The sequence below is a fragment of the Venturia canescens genome, chromosome 4 (assembly GCF_019457755.1).
Source record: "Venturia canescens isolate UGA chromosome 4, ASM1945775v1, whole genome shotgun sequence".
Lineage (NCBI taxonomy): Eukaryota > Metazoa > Arthropoda > Insecta > Hymenoptera > Ichneumonidae > Venturia > Venturia canescens.
Genome location: NC_057424.1, coordinates 12,748,366 through 12,763,874, shown reverse-complemented (window position 1 = coordinate 12,763,874; position 15,509 = coordinate 12,748,366). Strand labels below are relative to the sequence as shown.

Below are 15,509 nucleotides of genomic sequence, written 5' to 3'. Positions count from 1 at the left end.
GACCTCTGACTCGCACCCCTTCCTTCACCCCTTTTTCTCGTCCAGTTTTCGCATTTCCGTCATTCCCTTTCTCTCTCTCTTTCTCTTTCTTCCACCCTTTCCTTTTCCGACTCGCGGTAATTTTGTATCCGTTTTTCTCCGTCCCGCGCTATGCGGAAAACCCCTTCCCTTCATCCCGAATCTCACTTTTCGTAGCTCTCTTACTCTTTGACTTTTTCCATTAGTTTCTCTGTCCCTCATTTCGTTTCGCTCGAACTCGTGCCAATTTTGCATCTATTTTCTTTGTCTTGCACATCGCGCAAGCATCCTCCCCTCTATCGGCGTTCAAAATAGCCATGAAGCTTGAGGGCGCCTGCGTCGTTTTGGTACGCGAGGCGTCGGCGTCGTGCTGCGGGGGCGTCGCTCCGGTGGTTCAGCCGGACGTCTGACGACGATGCTTCCGTAGTCCAGGGGTCAGTATAAACGGTAGCGCCGTCGTGAGGGTCTCGAGAGACCTTGGAAAGATAACGAGAGCGAGAGAGAGAGAGAGAGAGAGAGCGAGAGAGGGGGAGAGCGAGAGGAAGAAACGCAGAAAGGGAGCGAATGAGAGTGATGGAAAGCGTTTGAAACAAACGAAACAAGGAAGAAACAAAGATTCCGAAAAACAAGGAGGCCAAGTGGGAAAGCAGCTCGACGTCAGTGAGCTCGAGTTCTTTGAAAGTTTTGATAATTCAGTGTTATGCTCGATTCGTCGATTAAATCCAGGGAATAATAAATAGAAAAAGAAGTTCGCGCACCGTTGTCGGAGCCTCTGAAGATTCGAGCGAGTCGCGAAATGCGCGTGTAAGGAGAGTCTTTCTGATACTTTCCCTCCAGACTCTTAGCCGGGTGTCAGGAGTTCGCACCGGGCGAATATACAAAAGCTCCGAGAGGCTAATCGCCTTTATCCTTGGTGTGAAAAGAGTGCAATTTAAAAATTCATCAAATTCTGAAGTGAACGCGCAGTCAACGACGTTCAGAAGTACACTGGAAAGAGGCGACCGAGCGAAACGGATAGAAAGATAGCGAGCGGGAGGGAGAGAGGCATAAAAATGGGGCGATACGTGAGCGAGGCCACGAGTCGCGGATCGATCGTGAAATAACTTTGTGCGAGACACCGCAGAGAAACAGAACGAGAGAGAGTGAATCGTACGAAGAGAAAGAGAAAGAAAGGAAAGAAAGAGATAAAGAAAAAGAGGTTACCGAATAGTCGACAAGGAACACAAAACTTTAAGGGTGAAAATAAAAGTCCTTTACTCTTCTTCCTTCTCTTTTTCCCCGGTCTTTTCTACTTCCTCTTCTAAGCATTCTCCATCTCCTTCGACTTCTTCTACAACTCTATAAAATCTTTAGTCCCCTCCGTCTTCTTATCCCAACTGTCAACCGCAACAGCATTTTATTTCACGCATAAATTTAATGAAAAAGCTCTACTAAATAGCGACTCTTTGGTGCATATAGGAAAAATATCTCTCGTTGTTTTTCCTTCGCGCTCATACGTGCACATCGATGTATCGAAGCTCTCGCGAGTGATTCAACGCGTACGCTTACGCGGGTGAGTGATCGCGCGTGCCTGTGTTACTTTTCGACGTTGAGATATTTCGTGCAAACTCCAGTACGGGGAGAGGAGGTAGATTCAAAGTTTCGTGTATTCTGCTCTTTTGCTTCGAGAGTGCCGCCAATAAAGCACACGTCACCGCATCCAAATACATGTTTTATCCAACACACCTGGGTCGTTGACTCGGCCGTCTGCGTCGAAAGCGCTAATTTCTCGTGACAATCCTATCATCGTATGATCGAGAAAAAAGTACGTTGTTTTCCCCACGAAGGAGGGAAGTTACGATATGAAATGCTCCAAGCGCACGCAATAGAAAAGCTTTGCACCGCGTTCCTCGAGTCTCCCCAAATCTGTTTACTCACATTGAAAAAGTATCGAATTGCCAGGCGCGACAGAGTGCAAGGAAAAAAGCGCGAGCCTTCCTCGACGAAATCCGGATTGGAATAGCAGCACGCGAGTGAGTGCGGTCAGTGTACGTTTGACCTAGAATAAGAAGGGAGACTTCAGTGTCAGTGGAAAAGAAATATGTAATCAGCCACAAAAGTTGCTTCCACAGGGAAATATAAACGCGGAAGACTTCTTTCGGCGAAAGGCTTCGGAGTAAACTTTCAATAAAACTAAAATAGTGAAAAAGGTCCGGTCAAAGGTAGCGCAAATGAGTACGAACGATGAGGTGGTTTGTGCACGGAGGTCATGGGACTACCTGAACACGCTTGACTATTTTAGTTAACCCATTTACCGCATTCGACCTCAACGCACGCGGTCTGACAAAAAATAACTTTCCGAGTAGACCCCGAGCGAGTATAGAATAAAGCAGCGGATACTCGAACGTACCGAATTTTTTCGACGATCCTATATCTGTATGGGCAATCATATAAATCGATAGATGGTATATACGGTACGAGGAAGTTATTCCCTCGCGTACGGCACTTCCGCATCAACATTTGCACGAGAAAAAGCTCTCTCGGAGGCACGCGACAGCGTAGAAACGGAGAGGCACCGGCGCACGTTGATACTCTGGATTTTACTCGACGAAACGACGACGAATGCAAACACCGTTCGGTGTCGTATGTGGAAAAGAGGATTCGAGGCAGCGAAATCTCTCGTCCGTGTAATCCTGCGTTTTGCATTTACGCACGTGTCCGTATCGATGTAATATAAACATAAGGACACAGAGCTCCGTCCGCTCGACGTCACGACTCGTTGCTTTCGTCACGTCGCATCAATGACCATTCTGACGCCAAATAAAACATCTCAATGAAAGATACGCCGTGATAGAGCCACCGGTGTAAGAATATTAATCCTCTCGCGATAAAGCAGACATCGGGGTGAAGCTTGACACTGGAAAAAAAAAATCGATAGAAAGACCGCACATCTTGGATCAGTCCGAAAAGACGAATAATTTTATCAAATTCTTGAAAATTTATAAAATGAATTCCCTGCTGTTTTACGCATTGGTCCCATTTTTCGGACTGTTGTCCGATCACGCCTGGTCCTTCGTCCTCGAAGGTTCGTCGACGAGTTACGCACACTTTCGTAAATGGAACGCTGGACTTAACGGCACTCTGGAATTTGAGTTTAAAACGGAACAGGGAAACGGCCTATTGCTGTACACCGATGACGGTGGTACCTACGATTTCTTCGAGATCAAACTCGTCGAAAGCGCCCTCAGGCTAAGATACAATCTTGGCGGCGGTGCACAAATCGTCACGGTCGGCCACGACCTCGGCGATGGGCAATGGCACAAAGTGCAAATCGCTCGTAATAATGAAAATACTACTCTGACCGTCGACGGGGTTGGCGCGACTTCAACTTCTCGCGGCAAAGAATACGAGTTCGGACGATTGAGTGGCAATTCGGACGTCTATGTCGGTGGTATGCCCAGTTGGTATAACAGCAAATTAACTTTACTCGCTCTACCGAGTGTCATTTTCGAACCGAGATTCAATGGCGTCATTAGAAATCTCGTTTATGCTGACGGCGATACTGTCGTTCCCAAACGACAGGAAATGAAGAGCCGTGACTCCAAGGTAAGCATGTTTCTGGCATTATCTTCGATGTTTAGTACCTAATCACGATGTTTAGTACGGTGGTTTAAACAACGTTCTGTACGATTATAATTCGAATGAACTTCGTCAATTTCAGCTTCGAATTTGATTAAACCTACTTTTTTTAAAAAATATAGTTATATTGAGGAAGATCGCGCGAATCCAATGGAAATTGAAAATTCCAACTTTAAGAGTTGAAATTTGGAAATATGCTGGAAATGCGTACTATTCCCAGAATTATTTTAGGATCTACCGTCCAGTTGTGGAGAAAACAATTAACGAAAATCACATTTTTTGAAGGGTTTCTTATTTTCATGATCACATATTTTAATAATTGCGAGAATAAATTTTAACCGTTTCCTCGATCACCAAAAGAGCAAAAAAGTTTAACTGCTTTTTGAGCGACAAGTAACGCATGATCTTCCTTAATGACAAGTAATGAACCGTACAATATCATTTCTTGTGTGTACCATGCTATGATGGTACGCTTGAAATATTTCACTGGAGTTTACAGTTAATTCCGACGATAGCTTTTTACTACGAGCTAATAAACGAATTCTGTTCCCATTGAGAGTAAAAATGAGTTGAAAAATTTAATTAAAAGTGGAATTTCATCAAAACACCTTCACCCTTTGGTGTTTCGATGGTAATTTTTAATTTGAAATAATAAATAAATTTTTTATTATTTCAAAGCCCGGACTATCATTGCTTATTCACAGTCTCGATACACACACACACACACACACACACACACACACACACACACACACACACACACACACACACACACACACACACACACACACACACACACACACACACACACACACACACACACACACACACACACACACACACACACACACACACACACACACAGTAGCAATTAAAATGATAATAACCTGGATCGGAGTTCATATTTATTATCGATCAATAGGTCGCCCACACTGTTGTTATAGGATCGATAAAAATACTTTACGAACAACAGAATGATACTCATAAACGTATGTTTTTAACGAACCCGCATTTTGTGGTTGAAAGAATCAAATTTTAATTATACTGCGTTTATGCTCTCGTTTTTTGCCAACGTTCGTGAATTATTCAACTTTTTATTACTCGTCATGACGCACATCAGCAGTGTTGCTCCGAATGGGATATTTCTCCTTAAATTTTTCAGTGCTGTCAATGTCTACTAAAATAAGTAATCTCCTCGTAACTCTCTCGCTTTTTTTCGAGTATTAAGTGTCTTTGGCAAAGTAAATAAGATACCACATGACGCAATTTCTTCTGACGCTTCTCGCCGGTCGTTTCGAAATCAATTACGTTGAAGCCGCTTAATTGGCAGTAACCTGGAATTCGCACGGATGTTCTCCAATTAAAAAATCTCACATCTCTCGTCTAGACATGAATAATCGTCATGCTCTTTATTACATTCGATCTTAATCATTATAGTGTTATCGCCAATCAATCCCATGTCCGGATACCATCGTTCCAGATTCTTTTCCACTTGATCTTTCATTTCTAAACTACTATTCGTTTATTCATGCTGCCCCCAACCACTCTGCGAGGCTGCAACATCATAATCTTTCGCGGTTTCGTGTTGCACGTTCTTTCGGGTTACCAAAATAACCACAATTATTGTCTTGGTCACAATTCCAATCGTTACAACCTGTTGTGCTCGGTGTGAAGGGGAATTTCGAAAAAAAAATTGCTTCGGAAGTTTATGACGTTCTCGAGCCCACCCGAAGGGACTTTGAACTGTATAGGGAACGAGTTTTTTTTTTCTCAATGACACAGGTACGTGGATGTATAGTCGGGAATCGTTTGTTTCTTTATCGTGGAATATACCAGCCATTATTACTCTATTTTATTGAAGAATTTCTATTCAATTCATTGTTGGAAGTTAATCGATGATCGAGAAACATCGTTTGAGATAACGACGTTATGGATAGCCGCGAGTGCAAGTACTTCTACGATAGAAAATAAGTGCGAGAACGAAGGATCCAGTGGATTATCGAGTCGTTTTATTCGCGCATTATAGGGTCGAGCCTTTTTTTCTTCGTAAAAAGCTCTCGCCAATGTCAGAAGGAAGAAGAACCCTCGGACGTGAGATTGCAGGGCGCCTTATATGCTGTGAAAAAACGGAGATGCCTTCATGCGAATGTACGTATGGAACGTCAGTTTATCGATCGCTCGCGGGGAGCCATCCAATATCGACCCACGAGATTTCCTCTGGGCCAAGGAACTTTTGTCACACTCGTCAACCCTTCCTCGTACGTAATCTTGAGGGAAGGAAAAATAGTGGTCGAACACCCTCCGAAATTTGACGAGAAAATTTTCTTCCGGTCGTACTATTTTTCTTGACTTTTTCTTTACCATGAAAATTTGGACGAAAACATACGCAGAAAGAGAGAGAGAGAGAGAGAGGGAGAGTGGCCGAGGGAAGAGGGGAAGAAAAAGACAGCGAAAAAGCAGAAAATCACCGGACCAACCCGACGATAAATCCTCCCGTACCGTACATATATTCTCGCTTAGATCGCTACTGGACACCGCTATAACCTGTCTTTATGTATACACATATATTTGGCTAAAGCATTCAAATATAGAGATTTGTAGCCTGGAAAAAGGCGTTAGCTATTTATACTTTATCGAGTAGAGCGACCTTAGTTACGACCTTTTGTTTGGCAATAGTAGAAAACGAACATCTACAGGGGGTTTCAGGTTGGATGGTCAATAATGCGAAAGTATACGAAACTAAAATCGTTTTTTATTTCTCTTTTAATTTTTCTTCAACCTCTGGCCGATGGAATACTGTAAGTTCTTCATTCTTCACGGTATTTACTATCGTTTTTCAGTGGTTTAAGAAACAAACTTCGCGAAAGATACAGGTCAACCTCGAATGGTTTTCGGGTACAGTCCTCTGAGCATTTTTTTTGCTTTTCGATCAGAACGACTAGAATTGAAAATCTTCTGACTTTGTTCTGTAAAAAATTTCGTGAGCTGCAACAAATCAAGTTGCATGCATCCTCCTCCAAGTCATAAACTGTTCTGACGGTGTGGCTTCGTCGTGTTTTATAATGAGTACTTTATCGTGAAGAGGTTTGAAAATAAAGCTCTGGAAGCTTTTCGATTGGACAGCCATTCAACCTGGGACATCCTGTATACGCTAAAACCGGAGAAAACAAGATATATCGTTCACGCGAAACTGCACGATAGTGACTGGTCAGAATCGATATTTGTTCAACGATCCATGGGACGAGGCTGGTGCCGAGGTGGTCTGACCGTAAACGGGCAACTCTACTGCTGCAGCGTGACTCGTGACCGACTCGACGGGGAAAGGAGCGAGGCTGGGAAAGCATCCAAAGGGTAAAGTAGATTTCGCGAAATATCGACTTTTCCCTCGTGCGCTCTCTCTCTCTCTCTCTTTCACGACTAAACTTATATCAGAGATTTTCTCTTTCATCTTTCCTCTCTTTCCTCTGTTGCTATTTAATATTTATCGCGCGCAACCTGCACATAGCACTTTTTTACCCTTTTCCGCTGTCAACCCGACTCAGCCTACTGTACACTCGGACACCATATTTTCATTCTATTTCCGTACGACTGTGAAATTCCACGATCGGTTTTACGAATTCTCACAATTAAGGTCGTTCGACAAAGTCCAATCGATACGAAATGTAGTCTATTTTTATGATTTGTAAAGAAACAAGTGGGTTTTCGAATCGATTTCAAATCATCTGGATCGGAAATAAAATTTCATCAAATTTTCTATATACTCGTATTAAATGACATTTCGTTTGTATGTTACTTGGCCTGACTTATGTCGTAACCGATCCGTAGGCTCGCGAGAATGAACGTTACCTCGAAAATTTCGAGTGATAATTCGGGTAGCTCTTTCGAGTATTTTCATTGAAGGAAAACACCTGAACCAGTCGAAGAGGTCACTCGAAGCTCCAGAAATCTGCGTTGAGTAGAAGATTCGCACTCGTCGTATTGGCAGGCATCTTTTTGTTTACTCTGATTTCTGACAGAGAGAGAGAGAGAGAGAGAGAGAGAGAGAGAGAGAGAGAGAGAGAGAGGAAGAAAGGAAAAGTTGCAAATCCTAGTCAAGCTCTCATATGTACGACAAATTCATAAGAATTTATTGTAAAATATTCTTATCATATTTTGGATTAGAGAGATAAGTTTTCTCTCGGGAATTTTTTGTTTCAACTGTGACGTATTTTCCACTCGCACACTTCATCTACTTCCTGCTCGACTACTTTAATTTAACAATTTTTATGATTCATTCATGAAAAGCTGTTAAATTGCCTAAAAAATTTTGTGATTTTTGCTGGTTCAATATTTCGGTGGATTAGGTATCAGCAACTCAAGTCAGGCTGTCAAAAGAGAAAATCGGTTTCGCGAGGAATTGATGAACTATAAAAAGGCTGGTATCGACTATGAAAAATCATTAAAAATTTTGTAGACAGTTGAAAGTTAAATTGAACGAATATTCCAACTGTTTTTCTTTCGTTTCTGGAACGCGTCGAAAAGATCGATAAAGTGAGAGTCTGAAGAAAGAATAAGAAATAGAAAGAGGAAGAGAGAGAGAGAGAGAGAGGAAGAGACACAACGTCGATAAGTCATGATTCCCTCGTGGATTGAAACTCGTGTCCCGTGCGATGGAAGAGTGAAAAGCTTTGGCTCAATTTCAAGTGCATCGTATCCACGTTGCGTGTACCAGTCATGTGTGAAACGTCGTATCGATCGCGTTATTTACGGATACATAGATTTGCTTTATTCAGGAATGTTTCAAATTCATGAACACATTGTCGAATTTCCACATATTCACGAAGCTCAGTGAGAATAAAAATAATTGAAAAATAGTTACGACTCGTTCGTGACTTAAAATCAATAATAAATTTCTCAAGAGTTTAATGACGCAAAATTGGCGAGTCTCCCGGATCTTTCCTTCGTCTCAGACGCTATCCAACACTTCGGGATCCGTGCGAGCGTTCATAAATGCGTGAATTCGGTGAAGACATGTATGCATGTAAACGTATAGGCAAATTTCACGTCCATAAAGGTAGAGTATAAGTGCGCTCGTTTTGCTGTTCTCAGACGATCGAGCCTAAGAGCGAAGGGGCACTTGGCCCTTTCGTTTTGAACCCTCCGCATGCACCGTTGGCGTCGCTATCCCGAATACAGCCTAGTCGACGAAATTTATCGATTCAGCTTTGCGAGCATCGACTTGGGGAAAAGCTAGCTGGCAAAATTGACCCAGCATTGGTATAAGGACGATATTAATACGTGGAGAACGTACATATATATTCTGATCGCACGTATATATCCATATAAAAAGCGTTCGAATAAACTTAGACGTATTGTTGAAAAAAAGAGTGCAGTTTGATTCGATGGAGTGGTATTTTTCCATCGGTAGTAAGTCCCATTTCCCGAAACGAAATGTGATCTCTGGCTTTTCGTAGAATAATAAAAAAAAATGGTTTTTCTCCATTCCCCTCCTTTTTTTTTGTGTTCCGCTTGCAACGAGCGACGTATTCGAAAATACGAAAACCAGAAATCCACACATGAGACTCCTTTCTCGCTCTCTCTCTCTCTCTCTCTCTCTCTCTCTCTTTCTCTTTCAACAGGAGTTGCAACGTCGACGGTTGCTCCCGTGCATTTATACACTATTCGATTCTGTGTATTCGTAAATATATTGATATGCGTATTTATACGTTGGGGTAGAGATTCTGAGGACCGTTGCCTCGCTTGGAATTTGAATGAATGCTTTCGCCTCTCGGTCACGGTTCGCTTATTAAATGAATTAATTAGTGGAAACTAAACGAGACACGTGATCTCGTCTCTATCAGTCATTACCATTGACTTTTAGGCCCCCTCACAATCACGCGTGTGTGTAAATGTACTTGAATATAAAGAATAAAAGAAATGTCAGGGGTGAGTGAAGGATTTAACTAAAAATGACATTGCTCATTCTAGGATAATGAAATTTTTGTTACATTTACGATGCGGAGATTTACTTTTCCGAGGGTAAAACAAGGCGGTTTCATTAACGAGTTATCCGGCGTTTCCGAAGCTCTATTTTCCGAGGGATAAACAAACCTTCTGTTTTAACGAATTTCGTCACTTCCTGTTCAATAACGGTTGATTGAATTTACAATCGCATAAATGAATCGCAATACGATTTCCATTCGGCTTTACATTTCAATGCGCACAAGAAAAAGTGGTGAAATATATTGTGTCATTATTTGGGCCAAATATCGTCGTGTTTGCGCTCCTTTCGTAAAATTGTATATCAACCGTTGAGAGGATGACTGAAACAGAGGGAATACAGAGGAACTCTCGTAGCTATAAGGGAAACATATCCTTTGAGCTTGTTAGTCGTTCTGTTGAGAGATTCCCCTCGTGACCCGAATCTCCTTGTTCCTGAATCGACGGGAGAGCAAAAGGTTGCTCAAGAAACCGTACAATTCGAAGCATCGGTGCGGGAGTAAAGCGCAGAGTTATATCCTGATTCGCTCGTACCGGCCGTTCCAGGTCAACTCGAAGATTGTTTTAATCCCTCTGTGATCCCCGTCTCGCTCCCTCTCTTCGCTCTCTTCCGGGGTATCAACTGGTGCTGATTTTTGGGAGGTCTGATATTTGGATCGAATCCAAGGCTTCGAAAATCGTTATTTAAACAATCGATCGGCACTAAATCTTGGACGAAATTCTCGAAAATTCATAATCATTTCAGTAATTCATTGTTTCTGTTATGATAAAAACTCTTTTGTCAAGGATTGCGGAGGTTTTGTTCCAAGATTTTTTCTTTATATTGCTTCTCGTGTTATCGCTGATGACATAAGACCACAAGGGACAAAATTAAGATAATGGCAAGGCTGTTACGCGGCGTGGAATCCTCCGTATATAAAGCAGAAGAACCCTCTTTACGGGTTACGAGATTCCCAAGAAATCTTTCTGTATCTTATTTTCCTCTCCTACGTGCCTTTATTGTTGATCTCTTTACTTTGTAACCATTATATTTATCCTCGCCACGCTACCGCGAGCTCAGTTTTTCCTTATTCTTTCTCATTACCATTTTCCCTTTCTTTCCCTTTTACTTATCGTCATACTTATCACACTTCAATCAGTACTGACTACAGCGATAAAATCTGGGTAAAAAGTGGCTTAAAAACTTCGCACAAACGAGAAAAAAACGCTTCGTCATCGTGATTTTCTTTCGTACCTGCCCGCGTGGATTTATATGCTTTTCAACCGGGAAAATTACGGAGATACTGGCATGGATAATCGAATCGACGACCGCAGACTCGAATCGAGTGAATTCTCACACCAGACATTCCTTCCGGGCATCATTAAAAAAACCAACAATACGAAATTTTATCTTTTGCCGGAAATTCAGTAGAAAGAGAAAAAGAAAACGCGACGTCGACCGTTTTCACGAGGAAACAATGTAGCCTCGGTTCGATTGAAAATAATTAGTCACGTTATTTTGCTTAACATGTGAAACAACGACTTTTGTCGCATTTGTTATCCGCTTTGTTGGTGGACCCGAGATGGATCAAGAGAGATAAAAAAAATTTGGTTGCACGATGAAACGTACACGTGGTACGTCAATATTCCGTATCAAATTATAAAATGAGTTATAAAATCCAATCGCTACGGATGCAACAACTGGATTGTCAATAAAGCAAACAAATTGCTTGATTGAATGTTGAAGAAAAATGGATAATTGTTCGACTCTGCGTCAATTAATTTTACTCAGGTACAGAAATCCCAATGGATTCTTGTGGAATTGTACGTCCGAGGCGTTCCGTAACGAAATTATCGGAATAATTTTCGACGATATATTGGCGCAGCTAATTGACGTGATTATATGAATACACGCTACCGTCTATGTCTACGTATATTTATATGGGAATCGCGAGTGCTGCCACGACGAAGTTTACCATAGAACACGCTGTACCCGTACGTATGTGGCTCACACCTCGTCCAATAATTGGGCGACCTCGATAGCGCGAATAAATCCAATCATTTCATCGTTTGTTTCCCCGTAAAGCTGCTGATAACCACTTCCGAAGCTTTTCCAAACTCGAACAAATTATTATACTCTATACAATATCAGGCTGCTTTATTAAATATACAGCTTTTGTACAACCTGTAATACAACAATGTCTGAACGAGAGCCTTGGAAAAAACAGTTGCTCAAAATGTCAATTAACGATTCTCGAAGCATTTGATAAAAAATCCACTTCGATCAACGTTATTTCGACGAAATAAATGACGAATTATTGCCAATTTTCAAATGGGGATTTTTTAAATTACTCATGGAAATAATTAGACTTTCAAGATCCACTTGGCTCGAAAGAAAATAATGAAAGTAGCTACTCCACTAATTTGGTATCTCATATTCGACAGTCGCGTCTACCGAGTGCTATTTTCCAACTTCCAAATGCTATTTTATATATTTTATCATCGTTACACATACTTGTTACAATACGTGTGGAATGTAACACCAACGGAATGAGGTGAATGCTGTTCGAGCGCTTGGTGCGTGCCACCAGATTCCTCACGGTCCTTTCAATTCTAGCACATATCCGTAATACACCAGCACGACCTTGCCGCAATAACCAAGGTCTCGAGACACATAACCAAATTCATTTTCGCAACAGATGTCGAAGTTTCATTTTAGCGACAGATGTTTCTCTCGCCTGTCATTTTTCCCTTCGATTTTATCACTTTCTACTATCGTTGGTTATTCCACGTTTTTGTTGGATGAAGCATGATACTGCGTGCCTGAAATTCAATTTCGTCTTTCATTGTTCCTCCGATTTCGTTGGATACGATTCAACGGTTTTTTCGACGCTTTCTGATAACTCAAAACTCGAAGAACCAAACTATAATTCCATCATTCCATAACCATATAGCTCTGCTAAGGTGGAATTTCCTTCGGTGTTTTTTAAAATGAAAAACATGTAAACATCGAATTGCGAATACATGGAACCAGCACGGGAATGAGGTGCGCCAATTTTTCAGTCATTTTTTAATTATGGTCCGATTTGTCGAGCTGGACACCAAATTAATCATTTTGGCGTAATTTTCAACGATTTTCTCACGATTCTCTCGATATTTTAAAATTGAATTAAAAATTAGTGAAACAACTGAGACTGTTAATGCTGAAATGGAATTTTTTCAGCGAAGAGAAGGGAAAGTGGGAATGACAGATTCAAACGAGTAGTTTGCTCGTCCTTTTCGACTGTCATATCAAGTTTATATCTATGGAAACCGAGTTAGGGTGTAATCGTGGTAGAGACTGGAGAAAGAAGGCTGTGCCGGAGGGCGTCGGCATTTAGCTCGTCGCCGGAGTTCGGCGACACGAAAAGAGTGTGCCCCCGGAACGTTTTCCGCTTCCGGTACAATTCCGAGTCGGTATATTCCACGGGGAGCCTGCTGGGACTTCCGTGCTCATCGCAAACACTCGAACGAGACATTCAACCCTTTTACTTCGTCGGGGAAGACTCGAGTAAACCATCGCCTCGTACATATGTTCCCAAGAGAATTTTCGGTACCCTTCGATTTCTATAGCGTCCATCTACTTTTATTTTTTTTCGTTTTCGCCTCTTTGACTCCTCTAACGACTGCTGCAGTGTCCTCACTCGTGTTGAATTGAAGAACAACCTCCTGCACGTAGATTGAATAAAAATAAATTCCCAAATAAAAAACTGTCTACTGTTGAAATTTTCTCGGGATGAAGACCTGTGAAATTATGATTTTTATTCATTATTTCTTCGTTCGATTTCTTCTCGATAAGGAAGAAATCGAGGTTTTTCTTACAGACAATGATTGCTTCTCGATGAAAAACAGCCCAATGCTTCGTTTTCGAACTCTAGATCTTCGTGGCGTATATCTGTCGTGATAAATGTCAAGTGGATAAAATATCGAGAGTCTTTTGTTTCCTGATTCAGCGGGGGGAGAGAAAAACAGAGAAGCTTCGAACGGTTAAGGAAGTTGAAGCGATATATATAGGACATCATACGAAAAATACATTAGATTTTATTATTCCAAATTAATGAATTGAAAATTTACGTGAATCTTCTTGAACAGCGCTTAATTATGTGTGAAAAATTTGGAGAGGTTTCACCGCCTGGTAATCGAGATATTCATTGTTGAAAATGACAAGGTTAAACATGGGCTCTTGTGGAAGCTTTCAAAAAATTGCTAACTTCAACAATAAATATCTCAATTTCACGACGGTGAATCATCGGCATATCCCGCCAGAAGTTTAATACTGTCTTAAGCTTTCTGTTTAAAAAATTTTAATGTGCAAAGTTGGAAAATAGTTTTAACATAAGATGCGCTTCAACCTCCTTAAAGATTTCGGAAAGGGCTGATTGTAGGGCTTGCAATGACACACGTTCTTTCGACCCTTCCGATTCTATTTTTTTTCCTTCTTCATACTGTCGAATGACTCCCAGTCCTTCATTATTGGAGCGAGTAGGAGAGAGAAGGTTTATTACGCGTGTATAGGCCACGACGATTAATCTGGCACGAACTTCCGCTTCCTTGGACGAGTCCCTTGATACATCGGTTGATCGATCTTCGTCACTCACCGCAGTAGATAGGTGCGAGAACTATTTTCATTTTCCGTAGTCATCATTATAGACGGTAACAACGCTCATGAATTATTACGCGAATTAATGTCTAATTTTGAGCTTCCTCCTGTTTTTTTCCATGTCCGCACTAAACCTGTGCGTGGATTGACATCGATCGATGCGAGTACGATTTGGAATCCATTATATTACTTCAATATTAAATCTCTTGACTGTTATGGCTTCGAGCCCCGAATCATTTCGGAGTGGAAAGGCAGACAGTGCCAGGCTTTATTGATGTTATTACTCAAATACTCCATCACATGATTTGTCTGTATACCTCCATCAATATCTCAAGATTCTATCGAACTCGTATCGATGAATATTATACGAGCCACAATTCCATTATGGGAGCTCTTGGAAACAGCATAACGAAATACGACGAAATTTCGAATGATTTTATTGATTTTCAGCATCGAATCTTTCATTTTTACTCAATTTTCATCGATTTCTGTGGACTCTGGTTCCGATTTTTGCATTAAAAAGTTGTTATGGAATTCTCTAAACGTTTACGGATGTTCCAAGGTACTCGAACCGAGCGAATGAGACGCAGAGGTCGGCAAGATACTGCTCTAGAAGTTTGTTGGCTCTTCGTCTCGTCCTCGGTGTTTCTATCACAGCTTCTTATGAATTATTTTTCCTCATGAATGATTCATGCATGTTAACATCTTTCGGAAAGAAGGAAAGAATAATTTCGCATAGACATCGTCATTGTCTCGCATCCTGAAACAAAGTCCAAAGGTATATCCGAAGTCCGAGCGAGAAATACAAAAAGGAACCCCGAGGATCGTTCACGACGAAATGAAGATGGAGAGATGGAAAGAGCACTGAGCCGGCGAGAAGAAAGAAACGCAGGAAACGAAGTAGCATCGCGAAACTTTTGATGCATTAAGATCGATAGCTCAAATTTGAAAGGGCGGAATTCTCACGGTTTTTCCACATTTCGTGTTCTCAGTTGAGCCTCTTTATCGACCAGCGGTCTTTATATCGTTGCATCCGTATAAAAGTAAGAGGGTAGGAAAGTTAAAGACTCTGAAGATGTCTGAGGGTAACTCTTCGGAATATTTATGTCGCGGAAACTTCTCTCTCGCCATAACCAAGCTGAAATCTATAGCTGCGCGCTTTCATTCTCTTCTTCTTCAATCCTCGTGGCCGATGTCTCCTTATGATTCTTGTATGATGCTATGAAAAACATGAGCCTGATGAAAAACAGGAGAGCTATTCGGAGGCAAAAACTTG

The 15,509-nt window shown here is 41.4% G+C and overlaps 1 protein-coding gene across 5 annotated transcripts in view; it reads left to right on the top strand.

Moving 5' to 3' along the window:
- The first annotated feature begins 497 nt into the window (after positions 1–497).
- Positions 498–15,509, top strand: part of Nrx-1 (Neurexin 1) — a 216,591-nt gene continuing 201,579 nt past the window's right edge. For 3 of the 5 annotated variants that reach the window (XM_043416617.1, XM_043416619.1, XM_043416618.1), the window contains exon 1: positions 499–3,603. In XM_043416617.1, coding sequence (XP_043272552.1) covers positions 3,004–3,603 — 600 coding nt within the window. In that variant the 5' untranslated portion in view covers positions 499–3,003. Of the gene's footprint in view, positions 3,604–15,509 lie in introns of all 5 variants that reach the window. The other 2 variants (XM_043416615.1, XM_043416616.1) reach the window with 2 other exon arrangements.